The 16,190-nt window shown below is 44.7% G+C and overlaps 2 protein-coding genes across 2 annotated transcripts; both read right to left on the bottom strand.

Annotated features, from left to right (window-relative positions):
* Positions 1–5,471: 5,471 nt before the first annotated feature.
* Positions 5,472–10,624, bottom strand: p2rx4a (purinergic receptor P2X, ligand-gated ion channel, 4a). The gene is made up of 12 exons (XM_047051043.1): positions 10,215–10,624; positions 9,991–10,138; positions 9,523–9,594; positions 8,995–9,067; positions 8,728–8,824; positions 8,564–8,644; positions 7,956–8,097; positions 7,645–7,781; positions 7,170–7,263; positions 6,510–6,575; positions 5,800–5,895; positions 5,472–5,617 (listed from the first exon to the last, which is right to left on the bottom strand). The coding sequence occupies exons 1-12, from the start codon at positions 10,355–10,357 to the stop codon at positions 5,597–5,599; spliced, it is 1,170 nt and encodes a 389-aa protein (XP_046906999.1). The 5' UTR covers positions 10,358–10,624; the 3' UTR covers positions 5,472–5,596.
* Positions 10,625–11,103: 479 nt separating this feature from the next.
* gstt1b (glutathione S-transferase theta 1b) lies at positions 11,104–15,117 on the bottom strand. The gene is given in 7 exon segments (XM_047050962.1): positions 11,104–11,792; positions 12,450–12,626; positions 12,886–12,958; positions 12,960–13,034; positions 14,268–14,355; positions 14,886–14,988; positions 15,103–15,117. Coding segments are annotated over 7 exon segments (729 nt in total). The 3' UTR covers positions 11,104–11,594.
* Positions 15,118–16,190: the final 1,073 nt, after the last annotated feature.

Genomic DNA, 16,190 nt, shown 5'->3' on the forward strand with positions numbered 1-16,190 from the left:
GCTCACCAGCGCTGGTGTGTCTGGAGACGAGAGGGCCAGCTGCCAGTCCGGGTTCTTCCTCCTTAGTGAGGGCTGTCAGCCGTGCCGCTGCAACAACCACTCCAGCTCCTGCCATCCACACTCAGGTGAGTCAGACCACTCCAGCTCCTGCCATCCACACTCAGGTGAGTCAGACCACTCCAGCTCCTGCCATCCACACTCAGGTGAGTCAGACCACTCCAGCTCCTGCCATCCACACTCAGGTGAGTCAGACCACTCCAGCTCCTGCCATCCACACTCAGGTGAGTCAGACCACTCCAGCTCCTGCCATCCACACTCAGGTGAGTCAGACAGGAAATACCTGGGGCGTCATCAGCCCCTGATACAGAGTGAAAGGATTATTTAATGTAACAGTGGTGCTTTGAACACCAGCTGCACCTCAGACCCAGTTACACTGTTCTGAGGAAACATGCCATTCAACCCGGTAGCCGTAGCAACAGTGCAAGTTGTTTTCAGTTTTCAATAACCATGTATTGTATTATATGTAGGGTTTTAATGAATTGTCCTTCTAAGGATCAATAAAGTTTTCTGAATCTGAAAATAAACCGACTTAGATTGTGTTCCTAACACTTATTTCCTATTCTAGTACATTCAATAATGCAATGATTCATTAAAAAAAATCGAGGTCGTGTAATTTATATTTCTTCACAGTCTGCCTCAGTTTAGCAAGCTCAGCTAAAACCCAGCCTACTCTCAGCCAGCATTCAAATGTGATTTTGTCGACTTCAGCCAAAGTCTCCCTTCCTGTTAATGAGAACATTTCACACTCATCACTCCCAGACAAATACTGTGATAAGCAGATGAATTTAGCAATTACATGGTTTACAGTCTTGTGTAACCAAGTTGTATTGCTTAAACTCTGCTAAATACCGCTTACCTGCACCATCCGTACGCCCTGTGGTGGCGTAGCTGCTGTTGAACTAACTAACACCCAGCTTCATCCAACACATGTATACTCAGAGGAGCTTAGATCAGAAGGGAATAGAATAAGGACAGTTATGCATATTGTTCAACAATAATATAGTATGTCCCACATTTTCTAATCATCAAAATCATGTACTCAAATCTACTCATTACTGTGAAGTGTAACATGGTAACTCAATAACATTGTATATACATCTCACAAATCAAATCAAATTTATTTGTATAGCCCTTTTTACACGCAAGCATCTCACAGTGGTCTGTGGTCTCATGTAACCTCAAGGTCTTCTACACTTGAATCACATCAGCAATCACAGTTTTTCATTTAGGTCAGTTTCTTTATAGGCCTTCATGCTGTGCCAACCTGCTCCCTGGCCCTCTCTGCTCTGCCACACCCTGCCTCGTAACACCCTTCCTCGTAACACCCTGCCTCTCTGCTCTGCAACACCCTGCCTCGTAACACCCTGCCTCTCTGCTCTGCAACACCCTGCCTCGTAACACCCTGACTCGTAACACCCTGCCTCTCTCTGCTCTGCAACACCCTGCCTCGTCGCTCAGTGACTCACAGCCAGAGCTCTACATGTTCAGTCCTCTGTTTCTCTCTCAGGCGTCTGTTTGGACTGCCAGGACCACACTGAGGGACCTAGCTGTGAGGGGTGCAGGTCCAGGTTCTACCGGAGGCCAGGCTCAGTCTTGACCAAGGGCTGTTCCCCCTGCCCCTGCTCCAGCATCACCTCCACAGGAAGCTGCCACATTGGTGAGTGCCCTAGCCCCAACCCCTTCTCCTAGCCCCAGCCTCAGTCCTTAGCCCGAGCCCCTAGCCCCAACCCCAGTCCTTAGCTTTAGCCCCCAGCCCCAAACCCAGCCTCAGTCCTTAGCCCCCAGCCCCAAACCCAGCCTCAGTCCTTAGCCCCCAGCCCCAAACCCAGCCTCAGTCCTTAGCCCCCAGCCCCAATCCTTAGCCCAGGCCATTAATCAGTGCATCGCCCTCCATCCCTCGACACGCTGTGGCATCAGCAGCAACCAGGAAGCTAATGGGAAAAAGCATCACAGCTGACATGATGTACAAGGCTTGGCTGTAGCAACACAGGTGTGTTGTGCTGAATATAGAAAAATGCAGGTTATACTGACTACAGCAAAAATGCCCCGGTGCCAGAGTTTTACTGGGATGAACAGGAAATAAGTGTTAGGTACAGGAAATAAGTGTTAGGTACAGGAAATAAGTGTTAGGTACAGGAAATAAGTGTTAGGTACAGGAAATAGGTGTTAGGTACAGGAAATAGGTGTTAGGTACAGGAAATAGGTGTTAGGTACAGGAAATAAGTGTTAGGTACAGGAAATAGGTGTTAGGTACAGGAAATAGGTGTTAGGTACAGGAAATAGGTGTTAGGTACAGGAAATAGGTGTTAGGTACAGGAAATAGGTGTTAGGTACAGGAAATAGGTGTTAGGTACAGGAAATAGGTGTTAGGTACAGGAAATAGGTGTTAGGTACAGGAAATAGGTGTTAGGTACAGGAAATAGGTGTTAGGTACAGGAAATAGGTGTTAGGTACAGGAAATAAGTGTTAGGTACAGGAAATAGGTGTTAGGTACAGGAAATAGGTGTTAGGTACAGGAAATAGGTGTTAGGTACAGGAAATAAGTGTTAGGTACAGGAAATAGGTGTTAGGTACAGGAAATAGGTGTTAGGTACAGGAAATAGGTGTTAGGTACAGGAAATAGGTGTTAGGTACAGGAAATAGGTGTTAGGTACAGGAAATAGGTGTTAGGTACAGGAAATAGGTGTTAGGTACAGGAAATAGGTGCAGAATCTAGTACCCTGCTGGGTACTCCTAACCCTGATACCAGGACATAGTTATAACCAGAGATGGGAAGTAAACAAGTACAAATACTTACTGAACTGATGTACATTTTTCAGTACTTTACTCAGGCTTACCAGGCTTGTTACTTTAGTCTCAATCTGTATTTGACGGCATGATGAATATGATTTCTTCTTGTCATTGCGCACATTTATTCATTTACATTTATGCATTTAGCAGACACTTTTATCCAAAGCGACTTCCAAGAGAGAGCTTTACAAAAGAGCATAGGTCACTGATCATAACAACAAGGAAGCCCCAACATTGCAAGCAGCCAAAACATGAAGCATACATTGTGAAAAACCAAATAAGTGCCAAAGGGAAGAACCATAAGAGCATGCAGTTAAACAAGTTAAATTAAACAACATGAAACCCAAAAAGTGCAAGAGTGTACCTGTAGAAGAACAATCAACAGTAAAAATTTCACAGCGAGTAAAGTTTAAATCCGTTATAACTAACCAACCAGATCAACAAGTCTCTTAATAAGAGTAATTGTGAACCCGGAGGAAACTAACATCAGGCCCAGCCAAAAATTCCTAAGTGCCGTTGTACTCCCGGAACAAGGGAGTCTTGAGCCTTTTCTGAATGAATACTTTTATAGACTTCAATCACAGACAACATAATAACAACAGTGTATAAACTGTGTAAAAATTGTAAAATAAAATGTAAAAAACTGTGTAATAACCATTTTGAATAAAAATGTCTCTCGCCCTGGCTATTATGTACAACAAACGCAAGCTCGTCTACAAAGCTACTATGGAGCAAGGCAGAAGGCAACTATAAGAATATCTTACGTTATGGATGAGACAGAGGGAGTTAGCGATGTCTACATCACTGAGAATAGAGACATTCCTGATCACCTGTGGCCATATATGAGGGCGAGAGACATTATTAGAAATGTTTTTTTACATTTAAATGTTTACAGTTTGTATAGTTTTTACACAGTTATTACACTATTGTTGTTATTATGTTGTCTGTGATTGAAGTTTATAAATGTATTCATGTATATAAATGCTTATCCAAAGCAATGTACCAGGGGGATTTGAATGTGAGACCTCTTGATCTGCAGCTATTACTCCCCCCCCCACCCCCCCCTCACCTGTCCTGACTGCAGACTCCAGCAGACGCCCAGTGTGTGACCAGTGTAAGCTGGGGTACCGAGGCCCCCACTGTGACCAGTGCAGAGACGGTTTCTACAACTCAGACAGCATATGCTTACCCTGCAACTGCAGTGGACACGCCCTCCCCCAGGGGGCGCCACCTCGTTGCCAGCCGGAGGCCGGCTACTGCCTTAGCTGTGGTGACAACACCGCGGGCCGACACTGCGAGCACTGTGCTGAGGGCTACGAGGGGAACGCCATCACCAACAGCTGCACCCCTGCAGGTGAGGTGGTACCTGGAAGGGTGATGGTGGGGGTTGGGCGGGGGGCAGAGCTGTAGGGTAAGAGGATGCACTAGAAAGGAGTTTCTAAATACTTTGACTTGATTTTTTACTGCAGCTCTGCTACTAAAGACTAAGTGTGACGTTCCTGTAATCTAACTTTATTGAACCTGCTGTTCCATCTGATATAGCTTCTCCTGCCCTTGGACATAGCCCCCCAGCCCAGGGGCCGAGCCCCCCACTGCCCCCAGCCCCCCCAGGTGACCCTATGGTGCCAGGCCCCCCAGCCCAGGGACTTAGCCCCCCACTGCCCCCAGCTGCCCCGGGTGACCCTGTGGTGCCAGGACCGTCCAGACCTATAACAAAGGCCTCCCTCTCTGGGCCTCTGGATCCCAGCGCCCCTGTTCTGCTCACAAACGCCACAACAGGGGCGTCCTGGCCGGAGCTCAGCGTTGTTGTGGTAGCCTTCTGCGTGGTAGCTGTCGTCGTAGTAGCGGTACTGGTGGGCGTGGTGTTCTCCTACTGGAGGTTCTGCAGACGCCATCTGAACGGCGCACTCTGGACGGTCCATCTGAACGGGGACCTTGTCCGCATCAGCAGCTTCCATGATGGGGACCCTGGGAACGACGCCTGCAGCCTGCTGGAGGGCAGCGAGGTCACGATCCAGGGGCAGCAATGTCACGACCCAGGGGCAGCGAGGTCACGACCCAGGGGCAGCAACGTCACGACCCAGGGGCAGCAACGTCACGACCCAGGGGCAGCGAGGTCATGACCCAGGGGCAGCTGTCCAGCAGCGCCAGCAGCATATGCATTTCTGAGCGTCTGTTTGAATGATTTTGTCTTAAGAATGCAGATGTCATTGTAAAGATATAATAGTTAATGAACTTGGTGTCATACAACTGAAGAATTATATTTTCCTTCCGATGTTAAAACACACAAGTATCAAATTACATTGATTGAACATCAATTTTTTTCAGTGACTGGGGTTTTTGGTTGTTAAATGTTCTTATTTTTTCCTGAAATCTAGTCTAGTGAAATCTAGTGTTAAAATCATGCAGCCAAACCACCACCAACCTTCATGATAATGGAATGAATGATATCAATAACAGCAGTGATCATGTTGACTGAAGGCTCTGCTGTTTACTACCGCTGCTGCTGTACCTGTACAGGCTCAGTATTTTTATAGTAAATCAAGTTAATGGATGCTTTCAGAAGGTTTGTGGTGAGGAGGTAGAGGGGCTGACAGTCTAAAAACATTTAACAACATTTGTTAATGTCCATATTTTGCCTCCAGGCATTTATTTCACTCAAACATGTCTGTTTACAGTTGAATTAATCTATTATTCTGAAGAGAAATATTCAGAATGTGTTGTAGTAGGCAGCCCCAGGAGGGACTCATGGCGTTCCATCTGGAAGCTGCAAGAGGAAACGTGTGTTAACATCAATGAGCCCCCTGCAGAAAGACTTGTGCAACTCTAACTTGTTGAAACTGATGATCTGAGAGCCATTTATATAATAAATGTAAATGATTTCAAACAAATCCGCAAAACTGAATGTGAATATTTTGCTAAAATCTCTTAAGAAATACATTTACTCACTAATTCAAAGTCATCTACATATGAATATTTATTTTCCTTGTAGAGATTCCGTTTCGTCATACATGTCAGGACGATCAAGTCACAAACCACAGTTACCTGAGAGAGGGAGAGAGATCAAGACACAAACCACAGTTACCTGAGAGAGGGAGGGAGAGATCAAGACACCTTAGTGACACCAGGAGTCTGTTCCATAAAGCGATTTTATGAAATGACTCAATTTTAGTTGATCTTACTGTAAGTCGCTCTGGCTAAGATTGTCTGCTAAATGACTAAATTATTCTGTTCAAATCAAATTCAACATGGTTTAAACTCAGTCACTAGTCAACACATGCTGCTAAACTAACTTTTTGGGGCAGTGCTGTCGGGGATATTTCACACGGCTTTTACAATGGTGGATCAATTTGATCCATGTTCGACCCTTCGGGCTACTTAAGAACAGAATGCACCCCCAAATATCTTGACTACATGAGTCTGACTTGAATTAGTCTGATTGCGTGAACTAGAATAGGCTTTTATCGAACCGCTTTAGCCCCAACTAATTTGTTTGGTTCCTTCAAGTCAGGTTTGGACTTTAATCCCCACTTTTCTCAACGCGCTTTATGGATCCGACCCGTGATTATCACAGAACCAAAGCAAAAAGATGTGAATTAAGGGGACCGTTATGTGTTTATTATCCTAGAGGAGATGACACTGGGGCAAGCCTCACTCACCAACCCCAGAAGTGCCAGGCCAGCACCGATGTTCAGCAGTGTTGGAATGATGTTGAATTTCCCAGCCTGAAGCAGAAGCAGTTACCGAATTTTAAGAGATAACATGTAGACCTGTAATTTACTGACCTACTAACCCTAACAGATGTAGACCTGTAGTTTACTGACCTAGTAAGCCTAACACATGTAGACCTGTAGTTTACTGACCTACTAACCCTAAAGGCCATTGCACACTGAGTCCGAAATTTTCGGATGCGTTTTTTCAGCCTCAACATTCGGTGCCTCTGAATTGTCAAAAAACCAAATGCTGCCAAATCAAAATGCTGGCTATGGATGCATAAACGCTGAAAATGTAACCCGATCCGATTTTTTTTTGACTGACGAAGGTTTCGGAGGCAGTGTGTAAGCATGATTGACATAACGCAAGGTCGTATTTATTTTCTAACGTGCGAACATTTCAGACACAAATTTCGGACTCAGTGTGCAATGGCCTTAACACATGTAGACCTGTAGTTTATTGACCTACTAACCCTAACATGTAGACCTGTAGTTTACTGGCAATACTGAAGGCAGCATTGGGAACCAATGGGAGAAGAAAACGACAAATGAAAAACATATCCACACCCTCCTCTGACCAAACACCCTCACACCAAACACCATCACCTGACCAAACACCATCACATCAAAGCGGATTCCAAATCCTTTGATTAGTGTTCTTGTCTCCTTGTTATTAATATTCTTGTAGTACTTTGCAAATCTGTGGGAAAAGCAAGATTTGAATGCAAACAAAACAGGTGACCTTCTGTACTTTCTGCTGTGGGCAGGTGAACAGATACCATTCTGTGTGCAGATATTGAGGGGACTGCATTACTGTATCACTTGTTCTTCACTTGACAGAGCTTTAGCAAGCTAGGAGCGCTACTGATCTAGTCTACAAAGCACAGCAAATGATTTCATGAAGACACTAATAATAACAACAACAACAATAATAAACAAATTAATTCAACATACGCTTTAATCCAAATCCCTACCACTATGAAGGGGGTGGATTTGAACCCAAGATTTGTTAATCTGCTGTCAGTTGTATACTAGTATGTTGGTATGGTTAGGCTCAGCCTGTAAACACGTTTCACCGTACCTGAAGTTGTATCCAGGTGCCACATTGTTCTCTGGGTCCTTGTTGTCCAGACGACGGAAGGTGTACTTGGGCACGCACCAGGTCGCTGGCAAGTCCAAGTCACAGAACCAGCTGATCTGCACTCCCATGATGCCCCCCTGAGGACACAGCAGGGGTAGTCACAACATAAATAGAAGGCATCAGCAATCTGGGCTGTAGGGGGAAGTATGCACCGTCAAGCTGAGTGCTTCAACAAAGCAAACCAAAGTAACCACACCTGACGTAGTACATGGTAGTGATCATGGTGGACGTGGTGGGGAGCAGGTGCTTACGTGAACAGCCATGGTCTGGAAGTCCTCCCCAGCTTCCGTGGTCACGTCTCTGAGCCTGAAGATGGGGCAGTCTGGGTCTGTGACTCGGTTGAACACACAATGCTGCAGGTAGGTCTTGTTCACGTGTGGCAAGATATTCCTTCTGCCAGAACAAGGACAGGAGACAACTCAGAGAATGTGTTCAGACTCAGAATCAAACTACACTGTCATTTTTCAGTGGTTTCATCAATGCCCTCTGAAAGACCATGCACCACACCAGCATTCTCACAGCAGTGTTAAGGTAGCGTGTTCAGGTAGCGTGTTAAGGTAGCGTGTTCAGGTAGCGTGTTCAGGTTGACTTCTGCAGCATTTACTAAAAGATAATTAACATAACAGGTGATGGTTAACTTGTTGTCCTTGTTTTGCAGGTTATAGTCCAGGAAAAAAAGGACCTCACACCTTGAGACATTTTATGAGCATTCACTACTGCAGTAAAAGAGTTGGGAGTACTGCAGTAAAAGGAGTGTTAATGAGAGTGAGACGTTTTTGACATGAATCCTGAGTGCATCATCATGTATCCAGCTCAAACCAAGTAACTGGAGCTTGATGTTCTCACTTATTAAACTCACTTATTGAAGTTGAACATGGGATAGCGGATGCTGTTCTTAATGAGGACGGTGAAGTTCTCGGCACCTGCCAGCATTGGAGGGCTGAGGGAACAACCAGGGTTGGAAACAAATTAGAACTTAATTACACCAACTTAACATTTGGAACGGATAATATAAACCCTTACTCAGGCGGCTGCATGTCCCCCTCCAGAGGACACCAGGCCAGAACCTCGCAGGTCCGAGCCACACTCGAGAAGTTCACACACCTCCCTGTCTGGACCCCTGAGACACGCGTTTCTTTACATGATTAATAACAAACAGCAACATATCTAACAGTAACAATACAATCTCATAAAATATCTCCCCAAATAACATTTTAAGGGTCTAACTATAAATGCGCTGCTCAAAAAACTATTTCCTAAACATGGACTGATGGTGGATGAAGTTTTTACCGTCGCCTCTGGTGTTGCTGAGACCAGCCTTGCAGTCTGAGTCGGTGACGCAGTCAAACCCAACATTCGGCAGCTCAACAGAGAGGGCAAAATATCATAAACATTTAATGCATATAGAAAATTACAGCAGAAGATGATAATACTGCAATACAGCAACTGCATCAACAAATATCACATAATACAGTGCAGCAGAAACATTTCTTACATGTAACATCAAACAATGTTGTGGGTGTCTTACAACATTAACATCTCTTACCAGAACTATATGCAAGTGAACTGAAACTATAAATGGCACTGTAGGATGGAATGTGGAAATGAATGTTCACTTTCAGGTACTGCATGGAGGTTTTCACAATGGATTTGCACTTATTATTTTGTTATGTCTGCGCAAAATCATGGACAGGACCTAAAACCTGACATCTCTATTATATTAAAAAGCGTCTGCTAAAAATGAATAAATGTAATGTAAATGTATTATATTAGTCATTATTGTTCATCCTTGGTGCTTGCTGATAGTTATGACCTTACCTCTGGACAGTGAGACTGAGTTTGATTCAAAGTCATGATCAGGTTGGTGAGCACAAAGAAGGAACTTTCTTCCTGCAATGAGACACCAAACCAAAAAACTGTGACACGCTCTGCTGCTGGTAACCTACTCTCCATGTTAATGCATTTATGATATTTGCCGTCAATGTCAATTGGATATTATGTAGACTATTTGTCCTCATGGGCAGTGCATGTGAATAGAGAATACTGTTTGAGTTAAACATGTGGCTCTATGTGTTTTCAGTAGGAGGGTTAGGCTACAAATAAGGAACTGGCCCAAAACAGTGATACATACACGCAATGAAACACGCGGTGAAACACACTGGATTCAAGTGTTTCATCTAGCCTATGTCCATTATACGCCACTGAAAGGACCATGAGATCGGGGGGTTACCATAAATACCGTACAGACCTGCCCTGTACATCATATTCTACCCATTCTACTGGTACCTGCGGCGGAATGATGTAGTCCGCCACGTCCCATACACGCAGTCCCAGATCAGACGTGTTGGTCACGGCTACCCCCTTCACCTTGGTCGTGACAGAGCTCAGGACGCCGTCGGTATCCTGGTATCCTTTCTTGAGGACGCAGACATACCTGCACAGGTGTCGAGGATAAGTTCATTCAAATAAAACATCAGCCTTCAACTGATTCTGGGGAGCGGTAGACATACCCGATCACATATGCCAGCACCAGAGCTTGAATAATTCTATTGAGTGTCCCAACTTTGGTGCTCCTGATAACTAGAATTTGCGGCGTTGAATACTCAAAAAAACAACGACAAACGGATGCGCAAAATCCTTTGTTCGTTGTCATATTTGCGTCCTAACTGGGCTGTAGTTTTGTTTTGAGAGCTCTCCACAGTGGCTGTCTCCCGCTGGTCACGCTTTTGACACTAATTAACCTGTAGCATTTTATTCACTTCCTTCCAACACCCTTCTTCCGCATAGGTTAGTCAGCGCTTTATCATGAACTCATTAGTAAGTACGGGCCATATATAGGCCCTAGTAGTTTAAAACTCATTCTAAGACAACATGCTGTTTGTCAGAAGTAAATTGACATGATTTACCACAAATGATCACTAATGTAGGCTACACGTAAATTACCTGTAGGTGGCAGCAGAACGAAAGAAAGTTATCAAAGGGAAACCATCCAGTTACCGAACAACCCAGGGCTGCTTTTCGAGCAAAAAACGAAACCATCGATATTTCTTACTTGCGTTTCCCGAAAATGCTACTAAGGAGTAAGCTAATCTGCGCACTTTCAAGAGACACTTCAGCTACGATGGCTTTGGGAACGGCCTGTAAAACTAAGATTCGTCGTACGATGGATTCCACAATCAACTTAGGCCTATACGACGCTTTCGGGAAACGCAGCCCTGTTCAGCTTTGTGCAAGCGTCCCTTTATTATACAATTTAGTTCACTAAAGTTGTGCACCCACTCTGAATCCCTTGGCCAGGTGTAAAACATGCATTTATGATTCACTAAGCATGGGATTGCATGCGGTTTCTCTTGAATGTTTACTATTAGTTATCTATTGACGTAAATAACACAACAGGAAAGCAAGAAAGGAATTTTATTGAGGTTACCAACAAAACGCCGTTACAGTCCTAGATCAAAATACAAGACAGTTTTTTCTAGCAGAATGGAGAAGGCATGAATTGCAAACATGTTCATATTTCACCTATCTGACCCATATGTAAGGATTTCAACACAATTTTTGACCTAGGGCTGCATCTTACCCTTAGCAAATCCCTTCATCTCCCATGAGAAAGCATATTTTCCTACCAACATGTCACATGACACATCCCTCAATCCTGACCAAACACAACCCTCAGTGATCAACAGCTGGGAGTGATGAACCCAACAGGGAGGGTCATGTGACCAGGCCATTCAGAGGCTAGGGTTAGGGGACAGGGAGCTCGAAGATAAGCAAGTGAATGGTTTACAGTTTACTTGAAATAAAAATGACCTGATTGTCATTTTTTCTTATAATTGATTATGGTTGTTTTATACTGTATAATGTTGTGTTCCTTTATCTACCATAATCCTTCAGAAAAATAAGCTGAAGATCTTGGGTCTGAAGCCCTGCATCTTGCTGGCGTCCAACGTCTTGATCATGTCCTGGGCAGCTAGGATGTCTTGGTGGGCCTCATCGAACAGCTCTGCCCCAACCTCCTCTCTCACTCGGTCTCGCCATGCTCTCAGCCTCGCACGCCCCTCAAACACATCCACCCCGGCACCTACAGGCTGGAGACACAGGATCTGTGATCTACATGAAACGTTCCTGTCTCACCAATCACAGCGGAAGAATGACCGGCCGTTGATAAATGTGGTGGCTGAATAATCGTAATTTGCATATTGCTCCCCTACATATTCTCAGTTTATAGGCCTTGCCCCCAGAGTTTACAACATGGAGTTGCAGAATAATTCCAGGAAGAGAAACTGGTCCGACATCAAAATTTAACATTGCAAGTCCAACTGAGCCAGTATCTCTCCATGAAAAGATCCCTGCGGCCCCAAAACCCCTCTGGGGAGATCTACCCAGAGATCTCACCTGCATCACCTCCACACTGTACCCAGAGATCTCACCTGCATCACCTCCACACTGTGCCCAGAGATCTCACCTGCATCACCTCCACACTGTACCCATAGATCTCACCTGCATCACCTCCACACTGTACCCAGAGATCTCACCTGCATCACCTCCACACTGTACCCATAGATCTCACCTGCATCACCTCCACACTGTACCCAGAGATCTCACCTGCATCACCTCCACACTGTGCCCAGAGATCTCACCTGCATCACCTCCACACTGTGCCCAGAGATCTCACCTGCATCACCTCCACACTGTGCCCAGAGATCTCACCTGCATCACCTCCACACTGTGCCCAGAGATCTCACCTGCATCACCTCCACTACGGCCACCAGGTCCGCCAGAGAGAGCTGCTCCCCCGCTATGAAGGGCCTGTCCTGAAGGAACTTCTCTTCGATGAGCGTGAGCGAGCTGTTCAAGTCCTCCAGAGCTGCATCCATCTTCTCCTTAGGGACCTCCACACCCATTATCTTTGGAATCATGAGCTACAACACAGCAGAAGATATTGACATGAAGATGCATGATTATCATTTAGAGAAATAATGTGTGTAAAAGGGTAGTTTGGTTTTCCCCTTGAGGGCCCAGCTATCATTCAGTTTGAGATGTAAAACACACCACTGATCTCTGACTTCCAGGTAGCAGCAGAGCGCACGCACAGAAGGAGGACATCCCAAAGCAGAACCACATCATTAAAACATTTAGTTTTATTCTCAGATAGACAGAAATGGCTGATTATTCCCTCACCTTCCCCCAAAATATCTTGGAGCCGTGCATTCGGATGGCCATGTGTTGCCAGGACAAGTACTCGTTCACGCGCGCGCTTCTGCAGGTCGGAGGGATACCAATGCTCTGGCGTCCCAAACTTCTCAGCCAGGTACATCATGATGGCAATGCTGCAGATGTTAGCAAGAAGCATTCCACCTTACATTACCGTTACCACAAAGAGACATGATAACTATCAACCATCCCGTTGCTGTTTTGTTTTATCCTTGTTTCTGTCATCAGTCAGAAGCTTGTTTAGTTGCCCTGATCTGAGCAGAGGAACCCTTTATCTGATGTTGCTCAGAGACAGAGCTCTCAGGTGTGCCCTTGTGTGCCTCTGCAGTGCGACTCCCACCGTGTGCACTGTGCAATACTACAATCCGTGTGACACACTTTGCAAAAGGCGTGGGAATTGTCGATGCGGCTTGGAGATAAGAAATTACATTCCTTCGTCTATATAGGCCTATTTTTGGCTGTATCAAATCAAATCAAATTTATTTGTATAGCACTTTTTACATGCAAGCATGTCACAGAGGGCTTCACATGCGCCCATAGAACTGCCCCTCAACCAACCTAAACCCTCAAGGAAGACAAGGAAAACTTCCCAGAAAAACTCCCAACAGGAGAAAAAATTGAATAAACCTTGGGAGGAGCAATTCAGAGAGGGATCCCCTCCTCCAGAGACGGTTGGTAGGAGAGAGGAGCAGAACACAAGCTAAACATAGTCAAACAATGGGTTTTGAAACACCAAAATCCATTGTTCGGCTTTATAGACGTTGGATGGGACCGGGAAACTCGCTGTTGGTCGTCAAGGAGACTGGATTCCGCTGTAACACCATCTGAGACTTTTAATGCCATTTCTACCACTGAATCTTGATTCAAAATCCACCGTTTACTATTCAAATTCTCTGGTCTCCCTGCGCAGATATCAACAGCGCAACTGGGTTGTAGGTTGCCAGGTTGAGTTCAAAAATGGGTGAAAATTGTAAGATATGTATTATGTGAGTAGGATGCGTTTCATACAAGATCTGGCAACTGGACAACCATGAAATCATATATTGATGTGATTATTCATATAACGAGGTTTGGCCCATTCTAATTACGGGAAGTTTCACAGGAGAAATAACAAAACGGAAAGGGGGCGGGAGATGGGTGTGAAACAGGGGAGACTCCCGGGGAAACGGGAGCGTTGACAGGTATGGTTACTCTGTTCATGTGGAAATTCTCACCTCTCAGACCAACTCAGATTACTGTGTTCATGTCAACATTCTCACCTTTCGGACTAACTCAGGTTACTGTGTTCATGTCGACATTCTCACCTTTCAGACTAACTCAGGTTGCTGTGTTCATGTCGACATTCTCACCTCTCAGCCAAGCAGAAGTCTCCGTCTCATATAGCAGGGGCTTTCCTAATCATGTTGATCTTCCCAAAGTCTTCTCCATACTGCTCTCCTAAAGTGGAGAGGACCAAACGTCAGAAATGTGACTGTTCTGTTATAGCCTACTTCTATAATAATGTTCTGTTATAGCCAATTCTATAATATTGGTCTGTTATAGCCTACTTCTATAATAATAATTATATTATATCCTACTTCTATAATAATGTTATTTACGTAATAATGTTAATGTAATCATCAAGTAGGCATCTATAATATAAAATCTACTTGATGATTCTTGGAATTTGTGAGTGGCCTACAAGAGGCTGTGTTTACTTGCCTGTAATCTGATATGGGCTACGGTCAGGATGATTTGTCACTCTAATATAAAAGCGACATATAATATTTCAACCAGTATTGTTAAGACTATTTAAAAAGAGACTATAAAAAGTTTGAGAAAAATACAAGCAAGTTTGCGCAATGAGTAAATTAGCGTAGCCTAAGTCTAACACAGAGTTGAATTAGCTTGTTCTTCTATTGTGCGAAGGTTATGACAACAAAAGCTGTGAAAACTAACTGAAATGGTCGTGAAATATATCAGCATACCTTCCATCAGCAAAACCTTTTTAAAATCAAAAGGAATTTTGTTCTTTTTTGCAAAAATATAGACCGAACGGCAGGGTTGTGAGCAAAGGTCCAAGTAAACTTTCTAACGCCATTCTGGTTTTAGATTTCTATTCGCCAGTAGTTTCTATGGATGTTACGCTCGATGCTATGTGCTCACGAAGTGGTATCGACCTTTGGAAGCAATGGGTAGCGATACAAAGGTGTCGAGCATCAAATTGGCAAAAAACACGTGATCACCCGTCGAAGCTTCGGACTTCACACAATAGGTGTCAACGACTTCATGCAACACGTAGTGTCGTGCTACAGTCTAATGTGATCCGAAACAAATTGTGTTTTATTCTAACGCTTAAAAGACATCAGAAATCACTGATATTTGTAGGTTATAGAGGTTTGACATATTTCAGACGCTATAGAATACATTCAGAGCCAGAGATAGGCTACAGATAGATTTGCCAGAGCTAGATAGAGATAAAGATGTGAGATGTGAGAGAGTAGGTGTAACCAAAACATCTTTCTCTAGTTTTGCCAGCATTCAAACCAGCATTCAAGCCTGTTCCCAAACCTTCGCCGCAAGTCTACATTATAAAATAAAAATGTATTCATTTAGCATATTCCACTAAAACAAGGTCAGAGATTTCGATCCCTCAATCTTACAGAGGGTCAGCGCTCGAGGCCAAACTCAATTTAGCATAAAATGCGAATAATGCTATCAGAACCTAAAAATAAATGTTATGAGGAAACAGAAAACAGGAGCAGCAATGGAGCTGGAGACACCAACCAACTTAACAAACTTGTTAAGAAGGCCGGCTTCAGTTTAGGCTGCAAACTAGACAGTCTGGAAAAGGTGGTGGAGAGGACACTGAAGAAACTATTATCCATATTGAATAATCCGGACCACACTCTAAGCCACCTACTGCAGGAACCGGCCTCTCAGCCACCTACTGCAGGAACCACCCTCTCAACCACCTACTGCAGGAACTGCCCTCTCCACCACCTACTGCAGGAACTGCCCTCTCCACCACCTACTGCAGGAACCACCCTCTCAACCACCTACTGCAGGAACCACCCTCTCAACCACCTACTGCAGGAACCGCCCTCTCAACCACCTACTGCAGGAACCACCCTCTCAACCACCTACTGCAGGAACTGCCCTCTCCACCACCTACTGCAGGAACTGCCCTCTCCACCACCTACTGCAGGAACTGCCCTCTCAACCACCTACTGCAGGAACTGCCCTCTCAACCACCTACTGCAGGAACTGCCCTCTCAACCACCTACTGCAGG

This window comes from Hypomesus transpacificus, unplaced genomic scaffold (assembly GCF_021917145.1).
Source record: "Hypomesus transpacificus isolate Combined female unplaced genomic scaffold, fHypTra1 scaffold_133, whole genome shotgun sequence".
In the NCBI taxonomy this organism is placed as follows: Eukaryota; Metazoa; Chordata; class Actinopteri; order Osmeriformes; family Osmeridae; genus Hypomesus; species Hypomesus transpacificus.